The following is a 24703-nucleotide window of genomic DNA, read 5'->3' as shown; positions in this document are numbered from 1 at the left end:
CCGGCCCAAGCGTGCCGGGCGTGGCGGCGGGAGTGCCGGGCCGGGAAGCATGCCGGCCGCTCGAACGCTGCGCGGCGGAGGCCGTTAAGGCGTGGAGGGCCCGGGAAGGCGGCCTAGGGACGCAGGCAGGCTCGGCCGCCTCTTTAGGCCACGGAACCGCCAGATCTGGGTCCCGGGTGACCTCTCTGTCGCCGTTGGGCGAGACCTACCTAGTCCTGACGACAACGGACAAAGGCCTTAACGGGCCTGCGAGGTGAGCTAAGTCCCGAACGACAACGGGTGGAACGGTTAGCGGATATCGGGCGGTTGGTCTTCGTACTACCAGACCTCGCTGTCGGAAGAGAGAAATGGTAGAATGACAGGCCACGTTTGGCCCATTGGAAATGCCCACCACCCTCTGGGAAGATTTACTGGCCGTTATGGAAGGCCTGTGTATATAATATGAAAAAGCTGCTCTCAACTCCACCCTAACCTTTTAATAGAAAACATTTGTCACATCTAGCCCTTCTAGATGGAAAGAGGTTGCGGACGTATGATAGAGTTAGAAAGTCACACATCTTGTAAATTCTCATTTATTTAAAAGAAATCGTAGAAAATACATGTCTTCTGGAAATGACTTTTGGAAATGGAGTTGTTAGACGGCCTCTGGAAGCGATACGTCCACGTTTGTTCAGTGGGTTAGATGACATGGAGCTGGAAGACCCGAAAAGGAAGAAAAGAAGGTTCTATGCTAGACTGGTCATATTTAGAAGATATTTTCGTATTCTATCCAGTATTTTGTGTGCATTTTATTCCTCACTACTGTGTATATAGTTGACAATGCTAAGCTTTTTGAAATGTCTATTCTTTTTAGATATTCTGAAGTGTCTGATATATGTTAGAATTAGAGGTAGTAAAATCACATTTTGTAAATATCTTTTTGTTACAATTCATAGAAATGTTGTTTTTTGGGGGAATGGCCAAATCACCTCTTGAGTAATACTCATTGTGTTTGTGCAGTGGTTCAGGGGAACAGAGAGGAGGGGAGGTGCAGAGAGCTGTATGCCATCCTACTTACAGTGAGGCAGGATGAATCACTATGTCTGTGCATTTTGTTTTACTTATCTGTGTGTATAGTATACATAAAGGACAAATGAGTCCTAATTTACAACATCTAGTCTTTCTGGATGTTAAAGAGGTTGCCAGTGTATGATACAAGTAGAGTTTGTAAACTAATATATTTTGTACATTTTGTTTTACAAGTCCTAGGAAAGATTGTCTTATGAAAATTTGAGCATTCTTGCCCACTGGGTTGATGGAGATAGGAAGGGTTATTGGCCAGAATGTTCACATTTGGAAGACTCTTTCATATTATAACTGTTGTTACATGTTTGCAGTTTATTCAAGACTGCTGTGTACATAGTGGACAAATTAACTCCTTACTTGAAACATCTAGTCTATCTAGATGTTTAGAAGTGCCTGGTGTATGTTAAATGTAGAGGCAGTAAAATACCACTTTGTAAATATCTTTTTGCTAAAATTCACAGGAAATGCTTTTGGAAATTGAATTGCGAAGCCACCTTTGTAAGCAGTATAGTACTGTCTATACTTGTTCAATGGTTTAGAGGAGGTGGGAGGGAAGAAATTGCAAAAGATAATATGCTGGTGTGTTCATACTTGGACATTTTCAGACACCATTTTTCTGTATGTTTTGTGTGTTTTGTTTTGCTGTGTATATAGTGTATATAATGGACAAATAGTCCTAATGTTTCAACATCTAGTCTCTTGGTGTTAAAGAGGTTGCCAGTGTATGACAAAGTAGTAAAATTAGCATATTTTGTATACTTTGTGTTGAAATTCATAGGGAAACTTGTCTTCTGTAATTGACTTTTGCATAGGAATTTGTTCATCTTTAAGCATTACACGTGCCTGTACTTGTCCACTGGATTGAAGGCAGAGAAGGAAGAGTAGAGGGAAGGATTCAAGGCCGAAATGGTCACATTTAGAAGATAGCTCAGATGATAACCATTGTTATGTGTGTGCAGTTTTATTTAACAGTGCTGTGTACGTGGTAGACAAGTTATGAAATGTCTAGTCTTTAGATATTTGGAAGTGCTTGATGTATTTTAAAGTAGTATTAGAATAACACTTTTTGTAAATAGCTTTTAAAAACTGATGGGAAATGCTGTTTGGAAGTGGAATTGTTGAACCACGTGGGAGGTGGGAGGGAAGAAATTGCAAAAGGTTTTGCCATTGTTTATTAGAACATTTCAGCTTAATCCATTGCCTATATGTTATATGCATTTCATTTAACTTTGCTATACTGTATATATTGTGTATATACTGGACAAATGAGTCCTGATTTTATAATATCTGGTCTGTAGCTATTAAATAGGTTGCCAATGTATGACAAAAGTAGAGTTAGTAAACGCATTTTGTACATTTTGTTAAAATTCATAGAGAGGCTGTCTTCTAAAAAGGACTTTTGGAAGTGAAATAACGTCAGCTTGAAGTGACACATGTGCCTATATCCACCAGTTTGGTGGTGGAGAGGAGTTGGAAGGAATAAGGGTTCTAGACCAGAATGTTCCTATTTAGGAAACACTTTCACATATAACCATTGTTACATGTGTGTAGTTTATTCCGTAGTGCTATGTATATAGTGGACAAACTTAAGTCCTTATTTGAAACATCTCGTCTTGCTAGATGTTTAGAAGTGCACAAAGTATGTTAAAAGTAGATGTAGTAAATAACACGTTTTGTAGTTATCCTTTTGATATGAAATATTGTCTTGGAAATTGAACAATTCTCTGAGAAGTACACATTATGATATTTGTGCTGGTTCAGGGTAAAGGAGGAGCACAAAGTACAAAGGGCTTTCTACTGGTGTCCAGTGTGTTTATGATGAGGCATATTGACCATTGTCCCTTAGGTCTGCATCTTTATTTACTGTGCTGTGTTTATAGTGTATATAAGCAGACGTAGGAGTCCTAATTTACATTTAGTCGATGTTAAAGATGTTGCCAGTGTATGACAAAAGTAAAGTTAGTAAACGAATACATTGAGTACACTTTGTGTTAAAATTCATAGGGAACATTTCTTAAAAACAGAAGTGAAATTGTTAAAATCCCCCCTAAGCATTACAGATGGCTTATAGCTGTCAACAGGGTTGGTAGAGGTCAGAAAGGGAAGGGTTCTAGGCCAGAATATTCCTATTTAGAAGATACTCAAATTATAGTCTATGTTATGTATATATACCATTTATTCAATGCTACTGTATATATAATGGAAAACTTCAGTGCAGTTTGAAACACCTAGCCTTTCTAGGTGTTTAAAAGTGCACAACAGCCAGGTGCAGTGGCTCACACCTGTAATCCTGGCACTTTGGGAGGCCTAGGCAGGCGGATCACAAAGTCAAGGGATTGAGACCATCCTGGCCAACACGGTGAAACCCCATCTCTACAAAAATTAGCTGGTCATGGTAGCGCGTGCCTGTAGTCCCAGCTACCTGGGAGGCTGAGGCAGGAGAATCGCTTGAACCCGGGAGGCAGAGGTTGCAGTGGGCGGAGATCATGCCACTGTATTATCCAGCCTGGCAACAGAGCAAGACTCTGTCTCAAAAACAAAACAAAACAAAACAAAACAAAACAAAATGGTGCACAACATGGGTTAAAAGTAGAGGGTTAAAGTAACACGCCTCTAAGCGTTTGTTTTCAGTACTTCTAGGAGTGGTTGCATTTGGGAATGGAACTGTTAAAACTTGATGCTTAGGAGTGTATGCTGACTATTCATTGGGTAGTGAAGTAGAGGAGGGGAGGAGGTATGCAGAGAGAAGGGTTCTGTGCCCCTGAGTTAGATTAGTTCAGATAGTCTAACCATTGTTCTATATGTGCATTTTAGTTAATATTGTGTATTAAAGGATAAACAACTCTTAATGCTCAAAGTATGTTAAAAATAGGTGTAGTGAATCCGTCCCTTTGGGAATGTCCTTCTGTTAGTTTTTAGACAGGAAAGCCTGTCTTCTGGGAGTGACCTTTATTAGTCCACCTCTTGGAGCTAGACGTCCTATACTTAGTTACTGGGGATGGTGGAAGAGGGAGAAGAGGAAGGGTGAAGGGAAGGGCTCTTTGCTAGTATCTCCATATCTAGAAGATGGTTTTAGATGATAACCACAGGTCTACATGAGTATTTTTAGTAAAGTGCCTGTGTTTATTGTGGACAAAGTTTATTATTTTGCAACATCTAACCTTTATGAATGTCAGAGGTGACAACATATGATAAAAACTAGAGCTAGTGGGCCGGGTACGGTGGCTCACGCCTGTAATCCCAACACTTTGGGAGGCCGAGGCAGGTGGATCACAAGGCTAAGAGATCGAGAACATCCTGGCCAACGTGCCGAAACCCCGTCTCTACTAAAAATACAAAAATTAGCTGGGCGTGGTGGCGCGCACCTGTGGTCCCCGCTACTCAGAAGGCTGAGGCAGGAGAATCGCTTGAACCTGGGAGGCGGATGTTGCAATGAGCCGAGATCGCGCCACTGCACTCCAGCCTGGGCAACAGAGTGAGACTCCATCTCAAAAAAAAAACAAAAACAAAAACTAGAGCTAGTGAATTAGCCAATTTGTAAACACCTTTGTTATAATTGATAGAAAAGATGCATCTTGGACATGGAATTGTTAAACCACCTCTGAGCAGTATATTTCAGGACTTGTTCATTAGGTTGGCAGCAGAGGGGCAGAAGGAAGTATACAGGGAGAGAGAGATGTATGCAGATGTGTCCATATGTGTCCTTATTTACATTTTGATGATAGCCATTGATGTATGCATCTCTTTTGGCTGTACTATAGGAATACATTAAGTAAGTTAATGGAAATATACCTTGCTTATATTATAATGGTATAGCTCTGCTAATGAATTCTCTTAGAAACATTATATTTAGTGTATTCTGTTGCTGTATGTTTCATTTTAAATTGAGCATTAAGGGAATGCAGCATTTAAATCAGAACTCTGCCAATGCTTTTATCTAGAGGCATGTTTTTATCTAGAGGCATTTTTGTCTTCTATGAAATTTTTGTCCCAAGACAGGCAGGATTACATTTTTTTTTTTAACAGATTGAGTTGGTGTAGTGTATTCTTGGTTATCAAAATACTCGCATAGCTTTGGGATTTTGAAAAATATTCATGATGTGTGAAAAATCATGATACATACTGTACGATCTCAGTCCCCTAAGATTGGATGTTGTGCCTACACACGCAAAGGACCTAGAAGAACATGTCAAACAATAAACTGCTTGTGATTGTGAATGACTTTGTTCTTTGCTTCTTGTGGTTTTCAGTTTCCTATAATGCACATATTAACATATTAACTTTTAAAAATACAGGTTGTTTTAAAAGCCTGTTTAAAAGAAAAAAGAAATCACTGGAAAAGGCATCCTTTTCTTTGTATATGCTTTTGTAGAACAGTTATGATTGGTTTGGGTGAATGTGTTTTTAATTTACATAAGTGGTACTGTGTCATAGATCTCTTTCTTATTCCATTAGTACTGCAGTTTTGAGTTATGTTGCTGTGTGTACATCTAAACCAATTATTTTAATTGCTGCATAGAGGTCTGCAATGTGAAGTCACCTACTCTCCCACTTTACCACTACAAATAAGGGTTCCATCAATGAACATCTTCGTACATTTCAATTATGAGGCTGTGTAAGATTTTCCTTGAGATACAGCAGGAACACATTGCAGGTCATGAGATCTGACAATCTACTAATTTTGCAGTTCAGAACAGGACCTGGGACCCAGGGAGCATGATGTAGACACACAGAAGTTCATGTTTAATGACATCTCCAGAAATATTCCTCAAATTCAAGTTTCCTGATGTTCAGCCTGATTATCTTGAGCATTAATAGCTACCATTAGAAACATGAATAGGCAATGTTTCTATTTTGAGCTCATAAATTACTGCAAAGCTTCCATCAAAAACCTCAGATGACTGGAATTTTCTCTTCATCATTCCTTTTTAAAAAAGAAATTCAATCTGATTACCAAGTTACCAAAGCAGAATATAGAGTGAATCTGTTTTATGATCATTGATATTCAAAATTTTTCTGCTAAAATTTCTCTCCTAAAACTCTCAAAATTCACAAAAAGATTCAAGCATGCACTAAAAGAAAAATGAATTGATATGTGTTAGAAAGATCATCATCAACAAGGCTAGAAAAGAATAAAGTTCCCTCTTATTGCCCAAGTATTCACTCCACATATTCACTCCATTTCTGCCTACCCTGACATTCTGATCAAACATGGCTTTGAATCCCTCCTTCAGAGGTGGCAACATAAGACAAAGGAAGAAATGGCAAATAGGTGTACCACCTAGGGTAGCAGAAAAAACACTTAAAGGTGCTTGGAAGGCCAGCAGATTAGTCGAATTCAATTCAGGCTGCCTAGGCCCATCTCTGGATGCTGCCGCTTGTCGCCTACTTACCTTCCAGGAAAGTGACTTTGCATCCTTGTGCCTCAGTGCCCTTCTCTTTAAAACAGAGGAAATAATTGCACCTTTCCTTATAACTATGCAGTAAGGATTACATGACTTGGAATATGTAAAAAGCTTAGAAGAGTGTCTGGCAAATAACAAATGCCTGGTACATTGTATTTTTTTTTTTCATAATTGAGTACCTGCTTGTATTAGGGTCCTTCAGAAATACCGAACTAATAGTCTATCTATCTATTAACTATGTATGTATGTATGTATGTATGTATGTATGTATCTATCTATCTATCTATCTATCTATCTATCTATCTATCTATGCCTGTCTATCGAGAGAGAGACAGTAATTTATGATAAAGAATTGGTTCGCACAATTATGGAGGAGGCTGAGAAGTCCCACAATCTGCCATTTGCTAGCTGGAGTCCCAGAAAAGCAGGTCGTATAATTCAGTCTGGATCTGAAGGCCCGAAAGCCCCAGGAGTCAATGATGTAAATCCCAATCCCAATCCAAGAGCAGGAGGAAAGAAATGAGATGTCAAGCAGTGGGATAGGGGGAGAAGAGGCGAATTCCTCCTTCCTCAACCTTTGTTCTATTAAGGCCCTCAGCGAATGGGAGAGATCATACCGGGGAGGGCAATCTACTTTACTGAGTCCCTGATTCAAATGATAATCTCATCCAGAAACACCCTGAGATAAGTTCTCGCTCTGTCACCTAGGCTAGAGTGCAGTGGCGCAACCAGGGCTCACTGCAGCCTCGATCTTCTGGGCTTAAGCATTCCTCCCACCTCAGTCTCATGAATAGCTGGGACTACAGGTGTGTACCACCACACCTAACTAATTTTTTATTTTTTATTTTTTTTTGTAGCGACATGAGGGTCTCACTATGTTGACCAGGCTGGTCTCAAACTCCTGGGCTCAAGCGATCCTCCTATCTTGGCCTCCTCCCAAAGTGCTGGGAGTACGGGCATGAGCCACCAAGCCCAGCCAGAAACAATGTGTAATCTGAGTATCTAATGGACCAGTCTAACTGACACATAATATTAATCAACACACTGCTGTTGGCCAGGCCCTGTGCTGGTCTCTGGAGATACAGCAGTGAAGAAGACAGGCACAGCCCCTGCCTTGAGAAGTAAACAGGCTAGCTCAGATAGATATGAAGCAAGTAGATGAGCATTGCTGCTTAGAATGCAATGGGAAACACAGTCCCTTCTAGTTCCACCTGCCCATAGGAGAACCTCAGCAGCCGAGCTAGAGGCCCTACTTAATCCACAACTTGTAAATTCAAATGCTATCCAAACTGCTTCGGTAAGGCATTGTCTTTTTAAAAGAAAGCATGAAACACCTAACACTTATCAACTGCCAAGTCCAATGTTCTCTAGCTATCTCCAGACAAAAAACAGTTTTAAGACTTGCACATACCCTCACCTAACTACCTTCCACTTCTCTGAACTGCGCATTCTCTTCCTCACCTTTAGTTACACAGTATTTCCTTTGCCCAGAGCGTCTATTCCACTCCTTCTCCCACATCTACCCTCTTGCCTTGATAAGTTCTATGTCTCCCTCGTGGCTCAGTGCGGGTATCACTTCTTCCATAAAGTCTTCCTTCCACCTTCGCCCAATCAGGGTTTTTGTTTGTTTTTCTGTTTTGTTTTGAATTTTTCAGCCTCAACCTCCTGAGCTCAAGAGATCCTTCCGCTTCAGCCTTCCGAGTAGCTAGGGCTACAGGTACATACCATTATGCCAGGCTAATTTATTTTATTTTATGTAGAGATGGTGTCTTGCTATGGACTATGTTGCCCAAGCTGGTCGTGAGCTCCTGGCTTCAAGTGATCCTCCTACCTTAGCATCCCAAAGTGCTGAGACTACAGAGGTGATCCCCACTGCACCCAGCCCCAACACAGGTTTGTTTCCAAATGTAACTGCAGGCCTAAGCAGTGGCCCACGCCTGTAATCCCAACACTCTGGAAGACCTAGGCCAGAGTATGGCTGGAGCCCAGGAGTTGGAGAAGAGCCTGGACAATATTATGAAACCTTATCTCTATAAACAAAACACAAAAATCACCTGGACGTGGTGGCAAACACGTAGTGGCACACACTGGTAGGCCTAGCTATTCAGGAGACTGAAGCAGGAAGATTTCTTGAGACCAGGAGTTCAAGACTGCAGTGAGTTAGGATTGTGCTATTGCACCCGAGCCTGGGCAACTGACCCAAACCCTGTCCCTAAAAAAAAAATAAATAAATAAGCAAATGTGGGGCTGAGTGTAGTGGCTCATGCCTGTAATCCCAGCACTTTGGGAGGCCGAGGCAGGTGGATCACTTGAGGTCAGGAGTTCGAGACCAGCCTGGCCAACATGGTGAAGCCCGTCTCTACTAAAAATACAAAAAGTAGCCGGGCGTGGTGGTGGGTGCCTGTAGTACCAGCTACTCGGGAGGCTGAGGCAGGAGAATCGCTTGAACCTGGGAGACAGAGGTTGCAGTGAGTCGAGATCACGCCATTGCACTCCAGCCTGGGCAACAAAGAGAGACTCCATCTCTAAATAAATAAACAAATAAATAAGCAAATGTGGCTCAAAGCACCCTGTACTCCCAATGGTATTACATCCCACTATACTATAACTGCCATTAAATTGTTTTCCCCTCCCATTAGCCTCTTCACCCATGTGTGATCAGCATGGTAACTGCCACATAATTGGTCATTGACAAATAGCCACTCACTAGACAAACAAGCATCTGATTGCAAACCGTTTCCACTTTTACATATAAATTGTTTCCATGATTTATCCATTTATGGAGAGCTAGGAAGACATAGGCTTTTGGGAAAGATGGTGAGACTCATCACCTGGAATATTCAATAGCTTCAGTAGCCAGTACCACTACTGCCAACTCAGTAGTAGAGACCATGCAATCTGTTGAGGGCCACTTGGCTACAAGCCTCCTATAAAGGTATTTCTGGAGCTGACAGAGCAGGAGAGTGGAAATGAGGCAGGGTTGGTAAGGGAATGAATTAGTGATTTAGTGTTGACATCTGCACCAGTGATCCAGCCTGTCTTATCATTTGAGGGAAGTTTGTATCTGGGCCTAGGGAAAAAGAACAGAAGATGGAAGGCTCTAGTGAAAAAAAAAAGAGTCTGCCTGTCCATTGCTGCTTGATGTTTGTAAAGAAAAGTGGGGAATTGGCCGGGTGCGGTGGCTCAGGCCTGTAATCCCAGCACTTGGGAGGCCAAGGAGGGCAGATCACTTGAGGTCAGGAGTTCGAGACCAGCCTGACCAACATGGTGAAACCCCATCTCTACCAAAAATACAAAAATTATCTGGGCATGATGGTGGGCGCCTGTAATCCCAACTACTCAGGTGGCTGAGGCAGGAGAATCACTTGAACCCTAGAGGCAGAGTTTGCAGTGAGCCGAGATCACACCATTGCATTCCAGCCTGGGTGACAGAGCGAGGCTCGGTCTCAAAAAAAAAAACCACAAAAAAGAAAAGTGGGGAATTAAGCTGCAGAATGGGAGTAGAAAGTCTCCATAAAAGTAGAGTTGCTTCTGAGCTGTTCCTCCAAGTGTTGGGATTTTGTCTCCAGAGCTAGCACAGGAAATCATATTTCAAGCTTTGACAATCTACACAAAATAATATGCTCTGAAGGCAAAAGCCAAAGAAGTGGAACTTTCTGTGCCAGGTGAGCTGGGGGCTGGGTTTTGGGAGATGGGTAAGAGGGTTGGTAATAGTTACAGTGAACTTCCATTTTCTTGTGTTCCTATGTGGAGAACTTCTTCTAAGAGTAAAACTGACTTCTTTCCTACTTCTCAATTTCTCTTTCTTCCTCTTGGAGAATTTGGGAGAAGGCATCTCAACCCTTCCTGGACTTCTTCAGGTCAGCCTGCTCTAGTGGGCTCCATAAGCAAATGGAGGCTTCTCTCTGACAGCTTCTTTTCTCAAGTCTCGGTGACAAATATTTGTTTTTGCTTTGATTTGTTCCTTTCCAAAAAACTCTGAGTACAATGCAATCTTTTAAAATAGCGAATCACAACTTGTTTTATGTGGCCAGATCTTACTGTCTGCTGTGAATTTTCAGAGATGCTACAGCCTTCTCAACAACAGATTATCAATCATTCCAAAGATTGACCTTCCAAAAACATTACCTGCAGATTCTAACAATGAATCTGTTTAGGATGTCCCCAGGAAAGAAAAAAGAATGACCAAAGATTGTGATGTTGCTTGTAGTTTAAATTTGGTGTTTACCTTCGGCTTTCCCTCGTTCTTCTCGTACATGTTTTAAGAATACATGTGGAAGAAAAATGTAAGAAAAACAAGAAATTCACAATTTCATTATTCTAAAAGAAAGCCAAATTGATGTTTGCTTTTTTCATAAGCAAGTTGGTTTCACACCGGACGCATATAAAACACTTCGAAGGAGCCCCACAGCGGAAAATAACCTTTCACGTTACATTTCAACGGTTCCATGAGTACTTCGAAGGCAGGAAAACTACGACAGGCCCCGCTGGGATTCGAACCCAGGATCTCCTGTTTACTAGACAGGCGCTTTAACCAGCTAAGCCACGGAGCCACCATGCTTACTTCTCTGCAAATGAGCATAGAAAAGAGATGATCTTTGCCTTTGTTCTGTGCATTGATTTATTTTCTTGTTACTGAGGTTTGAAAGTACCCAGACACTTCTTCAGACACTGAAGATTAACCTTGGCTTCGCCCCAAAAGACCTAAGAAACCGCTCAGTTGCAGGATAACGAAGTTTTTCGCTCGGGGGAGGTGAGAGGTGAGGAAAACACTGGCGATAGCCTGACCCCCGCCCCGGGGCGAAACAGCAAGCAGCTCATTCTAACGTGGGTGGGTAAAGTATGACCTCGGGCTTCAGTGAGAAGAGGGTAGGAAAGCGGGTAGCCAGCCACCTTTACAGAACACTCCTCCAAGTCGTGTAATACATTTACACCAGAGCACTTACGGCACCAAGAACTGATCCTAGCAGGAAGCAAGCTATTTGTTTCTTATTTCATGGCTTTTAAATTAAACTAGAATTAGATTAAAATTCCAGTCATTCCTTACCCCATTTCTTTCCGTTAAAATTGGGCTCCCCCTACCTGCTTAAAGATAACTAATGGAGTTCCAGAGTTGCTTCTTCAAAACGCAAGATTTGGCCGGGCGCGGTGGCTCACGCCTGTAATCCCAGCACTTTGGGAGGCCGAGGCGGGTGGATCACGAGGTCAGCAGATCGAGGCCATCCTGGCTAACACGGTGAAACCCCGTCTCTACTAAAAATACAAAAAATTAGCCGGGCGTGGTGGTGGGCGCCTGTAGTCCCAGCTACTCGGGAGACTGAGGCAGGAGAATGGCGTGAACCCCGGAGGCGGAGCTTGCAGCGAGCCGAGATCGCGCCACTGCACTACAGCCTAGGCGACAAAGCGAGACTCTGCCTCAAAAAAAAAAAAAAAACCCAAAAAAACCCGGCAAGATTTAAGAATTAACAACTTAATCTTGGAAAGAGATAAAGAAGTTCCCTTCCCGGTATAGCTACACAGAAAGAGAAGCTTTCTTGTCCTGATACTTGACCAAAGGATCTGATTTGATGTGTCAAATTATCATTATATATATATATATGTGTGTGTGTGTGTGTGTGTGTGTGTGTGTGTGTACATAGAGAGAGAAAAAAAATTCTATATCGTCATGGGGGCTTATGTGTTCCCAACTTATTCTGTTCTCTATTAAAAATAAATCTGATCTTGGGAGTATAATTTGAACAAAGGGGTTTAATGAAATTCTGAAGAGTATCCAAATTGTTGGCACAGCTGTGAAAGTAACTTCCCAAATGAAACCTGTAATTATATTTGGCTTTTTTACTTGAAATCTGTTGTCCTGGTGATTATGCTGAAACAGACATTTCAGTATTTCTTAGCTGTATCAATATTTGGAGGATTTCTCTGTCACAATCTAAGGCAGACACTGGCATGTACCTTTGCCTGTATATGTGAAGGGGGGAACAGTAAAAGGCCACGCCGACTAGAGTTTTCATTTTTATAAAAAGATGCAAGTCTATGAACTCAGCACTCACTTTGATTGAGACTCATGGATTAAGCACTTATTACTTTATTATTATACGATTAGCCATCATATTATGAGTGTGCTTGGAGCCAATATAATCATCATAAATAGCACAGGCACACCTAAAATGGCTTTAACCCAACTGTGGCAGGCACTAGACAGCAGAGCCAATAGTATTTTATTTTGGTTTTTCCTTTGACTGGCAGCTGACGAAGTTTGCATAGAATTTCTAGGATGTCAAAGGAGTTGTTTAGCCAGAGATAAGCCTTGGAAGCAAATTGAGACTTTGAGCAATCATTTACAGAACTCTTGGTGTGAACCGTATCTTCTTTTCAGTTCCCACTGTAATTAGGATGAACCGTGGAACTCTCACGTTGGCTCCGCTCCACACATCTGAAATTGGAGAGGATGCAGGTGGCTGAGTCACAGCCTGCTGACAGTCATGTAAAACAATGTGAGAGTGGCAGATGGTGCAGTTTTCCATATGCCTGGGAGTGAAACTGAAAAAAAACTGTGCACTGAAACACAGAGGAGAAGAGTCCACCACTGTGATAGTTGTATGTGTCAACTTAGCTAGGCTATATAGTACCCAGTTATTCAATTAAACGCTAATCTACATGTTTCTGTGAAGTTATTTTGTAAATGTGGTCAACAATCAGTTAACCTTAAATAAAGATTTTCCTTTATGTAGATGGGCCTTATCCAATCAGTTAAAAGGCTTTGAGAGCAAAACAAAGACTTCCCTAATGAAGAAGAAATTCTGTTTCAAGACTTCAGCGTCAGCTTCTGCCTGAGTTTCCAGCCTGCCCTACAACCCTACAGGTTTCAGACTTGCCAGTCCTCACCCTAGATATATATAAATATATACCTGGATTTATATATCTGCACTCTGTTTCTCCGATATATGCTGAAGAAAAGACTGGAAGTTGAAACTGGAACTGTCAGAAAAGACGTAGAAAGATTTTCAAAAACAAAGCGAAAGCATTTTTTTTTTCTTTTTTTTTGAGACAGAGTCTCGCTCTGTCGCCTAGGCTGGACTGCAGTAAGTGGCGCGATCTCGGCTCACTGCAACCTCCGCCTCCCGGATACAAGCAATTATCCTGCCTCCCGAGTAGCTGGGACCCACGCCAGGCTAATTTTTTGTGTTTTTAGTAGAGACGAGGGTTCACGATGTTGGCCAGGCTGGTCTCGATCTGCTGACCTCGTGATCCGCCCACCTCGGCCTCCCAAACTGCTGGGATTACAGGCATGAGCCGCCGCGCCCAGCCGAAAGCATTTCTTGTAGTGAATATAGCTAAGAAATTTGAGGTACCCAAGGGAGGTCTTCAAAGCCTGCAAAACACAGATAAATTTTTATAGACAAACACTGAGGAGAGTGAATGTGGACAGAGCCTACAACCAGCTGGGTTAAAGTCCATTTTTAAAGTGCTAGGTGGGACCTGTGACTTCCAGGGATGCTCTAGCGCCACCAACATGGAGAAACCCCGTCTCTACTAAAAACACAAAATTAGCCGAACGTGGTGGCACATGCCTGTAATTTCAGCTACTTGAGAGGCTGAGGCATGAGAATCACTTGAACCCGGGAGGTAGAGGTTGCGGTGAGCCGAGATCGCGCCATTGCACTGCGGCCTGGGCAATAAGAGCAAAATTCTGTCTCAAAAAAAAAAAAAAAAAAAAAAAAAAAAAAAAAAGTTTTGGTAACCTATTTTAACATAATTAGTTTTCTTTTGAAATCTTACATATTTATTTTTTCTTTCGTATATTCAGAAGTATTATTCTGAGATAGAGTCCAGAATCGCCAAGCTGCCCTTGGGGTCCATCGTACAAAACCTAACGAGAAGATCCCTATGCTACTGCCTAGGGAGGAATCCATAACCTAGGCCTACCTTAACGCTTATGCAGAAAGGGCAGAATATTTTTTGTAAGGGCTGTTGAAACCTTATGAACTGAAAACAAATCTTTTCTAATCTCAATGTGAATATTCTCAATATCAGGCAGTTTTACTCCTGTGTAGTAGACCTCAACTTACTTAAAATGCTCACCAGGCATGGGGATGATTTATTCTCAGAAATATGGACAAACCAAAACACACACATATGAGACGTTTGTTTGCTTCCAAAGTGAACAAGTGAACATTCATATGTGTGTCCGGGTTGATGCTCCTTATAAAGCTGTCAAATTCTGAGATCAAGGCCCTGCAGTAGAAGCAGCATGCAGTGAGGAGGACTAGCACAGTTTTGCTTAGTAAAATATTTGAAGAAAAAAAAAAAAAGAACCACAGAGAGACAAATAAAAACTCAGACCATGTCACTGTACAACGGCTTCCAGTTTCCTACAGAATACCAGCCAGAGTCCTTACAAGGGCCTGTAAAGTTGGCCAGAGTCCTTACAAGGGCCTATAAAGCCGGAGGTGGTCTCCCAGAATCTCCTATTCCTCTCCACTGAGCACCGGCCTCCTCAACATAACTCCCAAGCCTGCTCCCACCTCCAGGCCTTTTTCCTAGCGATTTTTTCCCTGTTCCAGATCGCTCTTTTCCCCTGATATCAGCATTTATCTCTCGTTCATCGCTTTCACAGCTGGCCTTTCCTATCCTCTTTCCCTGTTTTATTATTTTTTTTCTCCAATCGCTTATCACTATTATTTCGTTTATTTAGTGCTTTATTATCCGCTTCCGCCACTGCCATGTAATCTTAAGGACAAGGGTCTCTCATGTTTTCTTCACCGTTATCTACAGTGCCGTGAACACTAATACTGGTTGAATGAACGAACGTATTAATGGAGCGGTGATACTGGGGCAGAGAGGATGCAGGGCATGCTTTTCACCGCCATCTTTCAGCCGGCAGAGACAGACCGAGAAAGGAATGAAGGCTACGGGGTGTGTGCAGAAGTAGCCACCAGGGAGTCCGTGCGCTGCGAGCCTGGACCAGCGGGCAAACGCGGCTTACAGGCCCTCGCCCAGACATTACGGGTACAACCTAGTTTCTTATGAAATACCCTGCTATCAACCAACGTGTGGGGCCAGTGGCGCAATGGATAACGCGTCTGACTACGGATCAGAAGATTCCAGGTTCGACTCCTGGCTGGCTCGGTATATGTGCGGGTTTATTTTACAACTTTCCTATTCCGCCGGAGTAAGCGAATTCGTGCAAGGTAAATTTGCCTGGAAGTCTCAGAAGCAAGAGGGGCCGCTTTCGACAAGAGATGGGGTTATCATTTCTCTGGGGAGCAAATTCTGCCACTGACCACGTGGTAACGCCAACTACGTCATAGAAACGCTCGCCCTACCCAAGTCGTGCCCAGCCTCGCCTGACCATTTTGGCCGAAGAACGAAGGACCGTTCAGAGATATTAAAGTCTCTATCGTGTTCTTCCCTATTCAGTCGTTTGAAATGACTGCATGTGGCTTCAGTTTTAACACTGGAGAGGCTAGGTCTGAGCTGATCATTGGTTTTTCTGGTTTGAGAGTTCAGTATAGAGACGCATGCGCACATCAGCAAAACTCGCACTTGAACGAAGAAACACCAAGTGTATTTACTATGCAGATAGAACTGCTTGCTCTGAGACGACAGCCCACGGTGAGTTTCCGTAGTGTAGTGGTTATCACGTTCGCCTCACACGCGAAAGGTCCCCGGTTCGAAACCGGGCGGAAACAGTGTTTTTTTTTTTGTTTTTTTTTTTTCCCTTCATACTACGAAATTCTTACAGTGTGTATCTTTTAACGATTTTTCAGGCCGTCATAAATTTCCTGTCTTCCTGTCTTACGAGGTCGGGGCAGCGGTGCTTAGGGCGGGCCTCAGAGGCTCACACATGTATCGCCACGGGGAGAACCGGCTCTCTCCGGCTTGAACTCGGGGCGGCTCCCCGCCTGCAGCCCCGGAAGCGCATCCTCACCTTCCTTCGCCTTCCTGTTCCTGGCAGTGCCGGGCTCCCCTCGTCTTCTCTATCTTGGGGCTGGTGCTGGCCCTGCCCACGCCTAGGGCTCCGGCGCGTCAAGGGCCTCAGCTGGGATTCCCGCGCCCCTCGAACGGCCACGAAACTCGGGTAAGTGCCTCACAGACTTTAGTACGCTACCCGGGAAAATGAGGGGCGCAGTGGGGGGTCCCGCCGCCCTCCATATACTTAGGACCCTCCTGCCAGCTGGCCCCGGTCATGATTAAGGGCCTTGGGCCCCGTGAGCCCCGCCTGTCTTCCCGTCTCCAGAGTAATCGCAGCATCTCTCCTGAGCTCCGAGTGTGAATCCCTGGGAAAAGCTGAATCCAGAGGTGGGGTCACAGAGAGCCGCAGGCCCGACAGGGATGAGAAGTCCTAATCGGCGCTCTAGGGCCAATAAAAGAAGGAAAGAAGGGGATTTGAAAGGATTGCTCCCGCAGGGCTGTGGCCTTGAAGAGGTGGTGACTGGCAGGTTGGACTGACCTGCCGTGGGCTCTCCTTTCCTCCCCAATTTACCTTCGAGAAACCCTCGTTGAGGAGACACCCAAGGGCTGAGTCTTCCTCCACTTTGACCTTTCGCTGTCCCATCACAAAGAAAAAATGGATCCCAAGCTTAAGAAATGGACCAGCACTTGTTTAGAATCAGGACTTGTGCCTTGGTGTTTGGCCTCTTACCTCTGCCTGCCACATGGCTTGCTTACAAGTTAATTGGATTAATCAAACGCTTTTATGAGAAAGTTTTGTTGTGCCACCTGGCAGCCTGGGGTGTACCCTCAGAGAGATTTCTTTCTTAGATGTATTACTACTTTTTCTAGGGATTAGCCAAGCCTAGCCTCTCAGATCACATTGCTCCAGGTTCCCTCAAATGACTGATAAGAATGCGATGTGTTTGTTTTTGTTTGTTTTTGAGACGAGTCTCACTGTATCTCCCAGGCTGGAGTGTAATGGTGCGATCTCTCTCACTGCAACCTGCACCTCCCTCTACCTCCCGAGTTCAAGCGATTTTTGTGCCTCAGACTCCTGAGCAGCTGGGACTACAGGCGTGCAATACCACGTCCGGATAATTTTTGTATTTTAGTTAGAGACGGGGTTTCACCATATTGGCCAGGCTGGTCTCAGACTCCTGACCTCAAGTGATCCGCCTGCTTCGGCCTCCCAAAGTGAGATAACAGGCGTGAGCCACTGCGCCCGACCGAATGTGATATTTTTATGACCACGACAAAAGAAGGGCTGCATTCTTTGGTGGGTCTGCAAAATTAAAAAAAAAAAAAAAAGAAAGAAAGAAAGAAAGAAAAGGACAATGTTTAATGAGCTGTTTTGTTTTTACCATTTTCCTAAACAGGCTGCTTGGCTGGATGTTGACTTGAAAGGTCCATTCTTTGTTATCTTGCTGTTTCCCTTAACAAGACAACATCTTGGCTAGCAAGATAATATCTTGGTTAGCAAGACAATAAACTTGGCCATGTGCTCAACAGCAATCTAATACATTTTCATTTAAAATCCCCTCTCTACTACCCAGAAATATAAGCAAGTTATTGTGGTGCCCTGAAAGGGGGCAGAGGTTCCAGGGTCCTGGGAGATGACAAGAATTTATCCTCTTCATCTCTCTCTGATGCCAGTTAGCAGGAATACTTTAGCCTGGAAGCTGAGTGTGCCTCTAACCATCCTTTCCAGATGGGTGACTGGGAGCTTATGGCTCCCTCCTTCTCTTTAAACCAAATGCATTCTGGCAAGCTGCAACAGCAAACCTACCGTTTTAGACACCCTGCCTTTTCTCATCTTTCCTTTCTACCCCTGCATCTCCCAGTCTCTCTCACTTAACTCCCATGGAAACTCATGCTGCGTCTCTAATACTTTGGAAGATGAAGAACAAACAGGCCCTGGAGAGTGACTGACACCATGTGACCTCTTGCTTCTGTAGCACACAGCATCTTGCCTGTTAATCTTTTTATTTTTTATTTTTTATTGAGACAGAGTCTCGCTCTGTCACCCAGGCTGGAGTGCAGTGGCGCAATCTTGGCTCACTGCAACCTCCGCCTCCCGGGCTCAAGTGATTCTCCTGCCTCAACCTCCCAAGTAGCTGGGACTATAGGCATGTGCCACCACACCCAGCTAATTTTTGCATTTTTAGTAGAGATGGGTTTCACCATGTTGGCCAGGCTGGTCTTGAACTCCTCACCTCAAGTGATCCACCTGCCTCCACCTCCCAAAGTGCTGGGATTATAGGCGTGAGCCACTGAGCCCAGCATTGCCTGTGATTTTTTATTGTATATTAATTATATCCTTTATTCTCTCCTTCCTAAGCTTGGTGTTCATAACTTTCTTCCACGTCTTCCTTCCAACCCCCAAACACGATCTTTCCTTAAGTAAGAGGCAGGGAAGAAGAGGGGCGCCTTCTGATTTTGGGGTGGGATTGAGGCTAAAACCCAAATTAGAACTACCTCCCAGAAACACAGTTCTGTATCCATTGAAAGAGCAAAAAGATGCTGCTAAAATGTGCCTTCTGTTTGCTAGGGATGAGGTGAAAATGAGTATTGAATGAGGTGGCATTTTGGTCCATGGATTTGCTTGCTATGAAAGAGAAAAAACATGGAAAACTATATTTTGAGAGCTGGGTGAGACCCCCAAATTAATCTAATCCAAGATGTTTCCCTAGTCACTAAATTATTTATTTATTTATTTATTTTTTAATAGAGTCTCACTCTATTGCCCAGGCTGGAGTGCAATGGCGCAGTCTCGGCTCACTGCAACCTCTGCCTCCCAGGTTCAAGCAGTTCTCCTGCCTCAGCATCCTGAGGAGCTGGGATTACAGGCACGTACCACCACCCCTGGCTAATTTTTGTATTTTTTAGTAGAGCCAGGGTTTCACCATGTTGGCCAGGCTGGTGTTGAACTCCTGACCTCGTGATCTTCCCACCTTGGCCTCCCAAAGTTCTGGGATTACAGGCGTGAGCCACCACGCTCTACCGAAGTCACTAAATTCTTACACTGTTCCCTCTTATGTTAGTCCGTTAGGGCTACCAAAACAAGGTACCACAGGCTGGGTGGCTTAAACAACAAAAATTAATTTTCTTTGACTTCTGGAGGGTAGAAGTCCAAGATCAAGATGTCGGCAGGTTTGGTTTCTTCTGAGGCCTCTCTTTGACTTGCAGATGGCTGCCTCCCACTACGTCCTTAGATGTGTTCCTCTATGTTGTCTGTATCCTAATCTCCTCTTCCTATAAGTACACTAGTCATTTGAATTAGGGCCCACCCATAAGACCCTATTTTGCTTTTTATTTCACTATTAGTTTTTTTTTTTTTAAGCTATTTCTGCCAGTTAATTTAAACATCATGATCTTTTTCTGATGATAAAAATGCAAGTCTTCATGCTAACAAAAGGATTGGAAGAAGGATGAAGCAGATGTTCCTTCTCTCCTACAGCAATCTCATTAAATGAGGAGTTAAATTGAGAACGTTCATGAGAATTTCAGTCCAGTTCTGTGCAATGAAGAGGAGTGATTCAAAACTTTCACTAACTTGCTCTGTTGTTTGTTAATATAATGTTATTGGAAGAGTTATTTTAACAAAGGGGAATTGTTATATTTCTAAAACTTTTTAAATTGTTGCCATGTCTTGGGAAAATAACTTCAGTATGTGTCTTGATAATTTCTTGCCCTGATGATACCACTGAAAGTCATTTCTCTCTATTTCCAAAAGTTACACAGTTACTAGTAAGATTTATCTGCCAGTTAATATTCTTTTCTTCCACATGCATGAAGGAGTATTTGTAATGACTTTTATATTTTATCATTAACATTATTTTTTTGAACTCTTAAAATGTGTATTGTTTTTACATTAATAGGCTTCCTTTTTTTAGAGCAATTTTTGGTTTACAGAAAATTAAACAGAGAGTTCCCACATACTTCCTTTCCCCCACCTCAGTTTCTCCTAAGTTATTAACAACTTGCACTGGTGTGGTACATTTGTTACAAATGATTAACTAATATTGACAGCTTATTATTAACTAAAATATATAGTTTACATCAGGGTTCACTCACTGTATGAAGTTCTGTGGGTTTTGTCAAATTCATAACATCTACCATTATATAACATATGCCATTACAGTAGCATACAAAAGAGTTTCATTTACCTAAAAATCCCTTCCGTGCCACCTCAGATAATTTCTTCTAAGTTAAAACCACTGTGTGGTGAGAGCTCCTTCCTTTTCGAACCTCCTTGTCCTTTATGGAAATGGTAAGAGCTTTTACCCATCTCTCTGGCCCCTTTTCATTATATGTGTATCTATCTCCTACATTTGTAAGTTCTCTATAGAGTCGGTGACCTGGTCTCCTAATCAGCTTCCTAAAGGTGAGTTTCAAGAATTAAATCGTTATTTATATACTCAGATACAGCATCCAGGCAGCAGCCTATTTTTCCTGATTTTATTTTGTCACCTGCTGTATTTTGGCCTTTGAAATGTGGAGATAATGGCCCCCCTACTTGGGATGGACTGCAATGGATCTAACTTGAAGAAAACTGAACGCAGGAAAAGAGGTTGTGTGAGCATTCCCACACCAGGAAATGGGCTGAGAAACAATTTTGAAGTGAGATGGAAGGGGAATGGTATGGGGTATCCATTCTTAGGGAAATGTGTGCTAGGCCAAAAGCTCACTCTTTGGTTAAACACTCTCATTCTCTGGTAACATAAAGGTCTCTAAAAATATATGCAGAATATTTGGGATAACCTTCTTTATTATTCATTGCCCAAGTTGGGTCACTTTTCAAAGTAAAAGGTAACATTATGAATAATTATACTAGGGCAACAGGTATAAATCAAGTCACCCTACTATTAGACCAAGTGATTTTCACTGGTTCCTTCATTGTAAGAGTAGCTCCTTTTGTTTCCTAAAAATTGTTAAAATGATTCCTTAATGTTGCATTTGAAAGAAAGGGAAAAGGACAAAAATTAGCAATAAATTTATGTAATGGCAAGGATTTCTTCAGAAGAGAGCAGGTCAGGTGTAGTTAGATCAGTAGAACTGTATGTCTCAGTGGCACCATTACTTTTTTATTTTTATTTTTTTTTTTTTGAGGCAGGCTCTCACTCTGTCCCCCAGGCTGGAGTGCAGTGGCACAATCTCAGCTCACTGCAACCTCTGCCTCCCGGTTTCAAGCAATTCTCAGGTAGATCACCTGAGGTCAGGAGTTTGAGGCCAGCCTGGCCAACATGGTGAAACCCCATCTCTAATAAAAATACAAAAATTAGCTGAGTGTGATGGTGGGCATCTGTAATCCCAGCTACCTGGGAGGCTGAGGCAGGAGAATTGCTTGAACCTGGGAGGCAGAGGTTGCAGTGAGATGCGATCACACCACTGTACTCCAGCCTGGGTGACAGAGGGAGACTCTGAGACTCCGTCTAAAAAAACAAAACAAAACAAAAAAATTCAAAACTGGAGCAATTTGGAGACAAGATTAAAAAAATAATAATAACATTGTAGAATGGGGCCACTCACAAGGTTACAGAATTTCCCAGAAAATGTTTTCAAGGGTGGGGCAGAAGGTATGATAGACAAAAGCTTTAAAAAAGTTACACAGTGCCTGTGAGTGCCAGCCCTAGGCCTAAGTCCTAATTACCCAAACTCAGACTCTTCTCTATTTCCTACCTGTGTGGCTCTCAATCTGTGCTCTGGGCTACCCACATTTTTTAGTATTTTTATTAATTCTTGAGCAGGCACATACAGTTTTTCTGTGTAAGACAGATAATACTCCACCCATGTGCTTCCCCTACAGCTTAAAGAAGAGAACTCAACGTCCCCTATCTCTGGACTAACCTACATGCCTTCTGCAACCACATCCCTTTCCCAACTCCCAAGAGATAACCACTGGCCAATTTTTATTTATCCCCCTTTTTTTTTTTTCAAGTTTTGCTGTATGTTTGTGGCCTCAACATGTCATAGTTTTACATGTGTAAATGGATCTATAGTGTACCTATTCTTCTGCAACTTGCTATTTTTGTTCGTCATTATATTCTTGAGATTGATCCTCGTTTTTGAACCTAGCTGTAATGTATTTGTTTCTGCTGCTGAATAGTATTCCCTTTTATAGATGCTACCAAAATATATATATCCCTTCTACTATTGAAGGACATTTGGGTGATTTACAGGTTTTTGAAGTTACAGTGTTGCTGGAAACATTCTTGTGGAGATCTCCTGTCCACACCTCCAAGAATCCCTCTAAGTAAACACCTAGACATAAAATTGCTTTACATAATACCACTGTTTCCAGCGTGCTTTACAAATAACCACTGTTTCCTGAAGCAAATACACTAATTTGCACACACACACACAGCAGTACATAAGGGTTTTGATTGCTCCCTATCAGTTGAGTCCTTGATATTGTCAGACAACTTGGTTTTCTTCAATTTGATAGATATGAAATGTTATATCCTATGCTTTTAATATGTACTTCTTATCTATTTTTAGGTGCTTATTCCTCACTCATGCTTCCAAGAAGTACTTGTTAACATTTTTTGCCATAGTTTTAAAATTTTCATTTTGTCCTTTTCTCATGGATCTGTAGGAATGCTTTATGTATTCAGGATTCTAACATTTTGTCCATTATATGTGTTACACATATCTTTGCCGAGCTGGTAACTTATTGTTTTACTTTTACTGTGCTATCTTTTTTGATATACACAAATTATTAACAATATAGTCAAATTTGATTTTTAATGTTTACATTGGTCAGTCTTTCCCTTTGTGGTTTACACTTTTTGTGTCTTGTTAAAGACATCTTTCCAGGAGCAGTGTGAGGAGGACAGAAACACCCACCAGGACTGCTCAAGCCGCCTGCCAACACTGCTGGCACCATGCCAAAGAGAAAGGCAAAAGGAGATGCTAAAGGTGATAAAGCAAAGGTGAAGGATGAGCCACAGAGGAGATCAGCGCGGTTATCTGCTAAACCAGCTCCTCCAAAACCAGAGCCCAGGCCTAAAAAGGCCTCTGCAAAGAAGGGAGAGAAGCTTTCCAAAGGGAGAAAGGGGAAAGCAGATGCTGGCAAGGATGGGAACAACCCTGCAAAAAACCGAGATGCCTCTACACTCCAGTCCCAGAAAGCAGAAGGCACTGGGGATGCCAAGTGAAATGTACATTTTTGATAGCTCTGTCTTATAGTGATTCTACTGTTTGAAATACTATTTTTTTAAATCAAGTTTTATAAAACCGTAGAATTTTGGCTCTCTTTTTTAAGTTATGTTGTTAGCACATAGGACACTTCCTTGTTGTCTTTTGTGGAAAGGGCAAATACCACTAATAGGGTGTATCTCAGAAACTGAATTGAAATAGGGGAAAATAGGATTTTCTGTCCTGTTTGAAGATTATTCTTGATTCCCTTGATTCCCAGGAGAGATTCTCTGACATTCACATGTCAGCCACTTTGGCACAGAAGCCTTACAGTGTGGGGAACCAAAACTTCGTGTCTCCTCTTTCCCTGATGCCATCAGCATAGACTTGACTTCCTTAAACCAAGAGTCTTGATGTGGCCTTGGCAATCCTAAAATCAACTGTGTTAGGTAACAAAACTCAGGCTTTCTGTTGATAACATCGAGATGGTGTCACTCAAAAGAGCCAAGATTCCTGTTTTCAGTTTGTGGATCCATCCTGCTGGTTTTACTGTATTCCCTCCATGTCGAAGTGGGCCTGTGAAAAGCTCATACAGGCCTCATGTGAAGTGTCCACCCTTTCTGAAAATCTTTCTTGTTCAAAACAGCAACAACCTATGTTGTTAACTTTTACAGTGACTTTTAGAGGAGGGGAGTTTGGAAATTGTAAAATGTTATAGATTGTTGCCTATTTCCTGCTGAAAGTAAATGTTTTTAAAAAGTATCATATAAAGCTGAATACAAGTTAGTTTGGGGGGAGATCCTTTCCTACCCAAAGTCATAAATATATTCTTTACTGCCTTGTAGAAATTTTATACTTTTGCCTTTCACATTTGTCTTTAGTCTGTCCTGAACTGATTTTTGTGAAAATTATGAGTTAGAAATTCAATTTAACATTTTTCATATTTCAAAGTGGTTGTCTCTGCACTATTTACTGAAAAGTTCATCCTTTCCCCAGTGATTTTTAACACTGCCTCTTTCATAAATTAAATTTTTGTGTACGTGTGTGGGTCTTTTGATGGTTTCTATTCTGACTGACATCAATTTGTCTAATCTTATAGCAGTACAATACAGTCCTGATTATTGCAACTTTAGGAAAAGGTCTGATAAAAACCAAGATGC

General features: G+C 42.3%; 1 protein-coding gene and 3 non-coding genes across 5 annotated transcripts; 3 read left to right on the top strand and 1 right to left on the bottom strand.

Annotated features, from left to right (window-relative positions):
• The first annotated feature begins 104 nt into the window (after positions 1 to 104).
• LOC105482609 (high mobility group nucleosomal binding domain 4) lies at positions 105 to 24586 on the top strand. Of its 2 annotated transcripts, none has more exons than XM_024792987.2 (3): positions 105 to 253; positions 16241 to 16551; positions 23211 to 24586. In XM_024792987.2, exon 3 carries the CDS (start codon positions 23291 to 23293, stop codon positions 23561 to 23563), a length of 273 nt encoding a protein of 90 aa, XP_024648755.1. In that variant the 5' UTR covers positions 105 to 253; positions 16241 to 16551; positions 23211 to 23290; the 3' UTR covers positions 23564 to 24586. The 2 variants fall into 2 exon arrangements, with proteins under 2 accessions (XP_024648755.1, XP_070953561.1); XM_071097460.1 differs by lacking the exon at positions 105 to 253 and adding an exon at positions 15862 to 16085.
• On the bottom strand, positions 10950 to 11023 carry TRNAT-AGU (transfer RNA threonine (anticodon AGU)). The gene has a single exon. It is a non-coding gene; the product is annotated as a tRNA-Thr (tRNA).
• On the top strand, positions 15527 to 15599 carry TRNAR-ACG (transfer RNA arginine (anticodon ACG)). The gene has a single exon. It is a non-coding gene; the product is annotated as a tRNA-Arg (tRNA).
• Positions 16090 to 16162, top strand: TRNAV-CAC (transfer RNA valine (anticodon CAC)). The gene has a single exon. It is a non-coding gene; the product is annotated as a tRNA-Val (tRNA).
• Positions 24587 to 24703: the final 117 nt, after the last annotated feature.

Source organism: Macaca nemestrina, chromosome 5 (genome assembly GCF_043159975.1).
Source record: "Macaca nemestrina isolate mMacNem1 chromosome 5, mMacNem.hap1, whole genome shotgun sequence".
Classification (NCBI taxonomy): Eukaryota; Metazoa; Chordata; class Mammalia; order Primates; family Cercopithecidae; genus Macaca; species Macaca nemestrina.
Note: the sequence above shows the minus strand (reverse complement) of the source record. Positions and strands in the feature narration are given on the sequence as shown.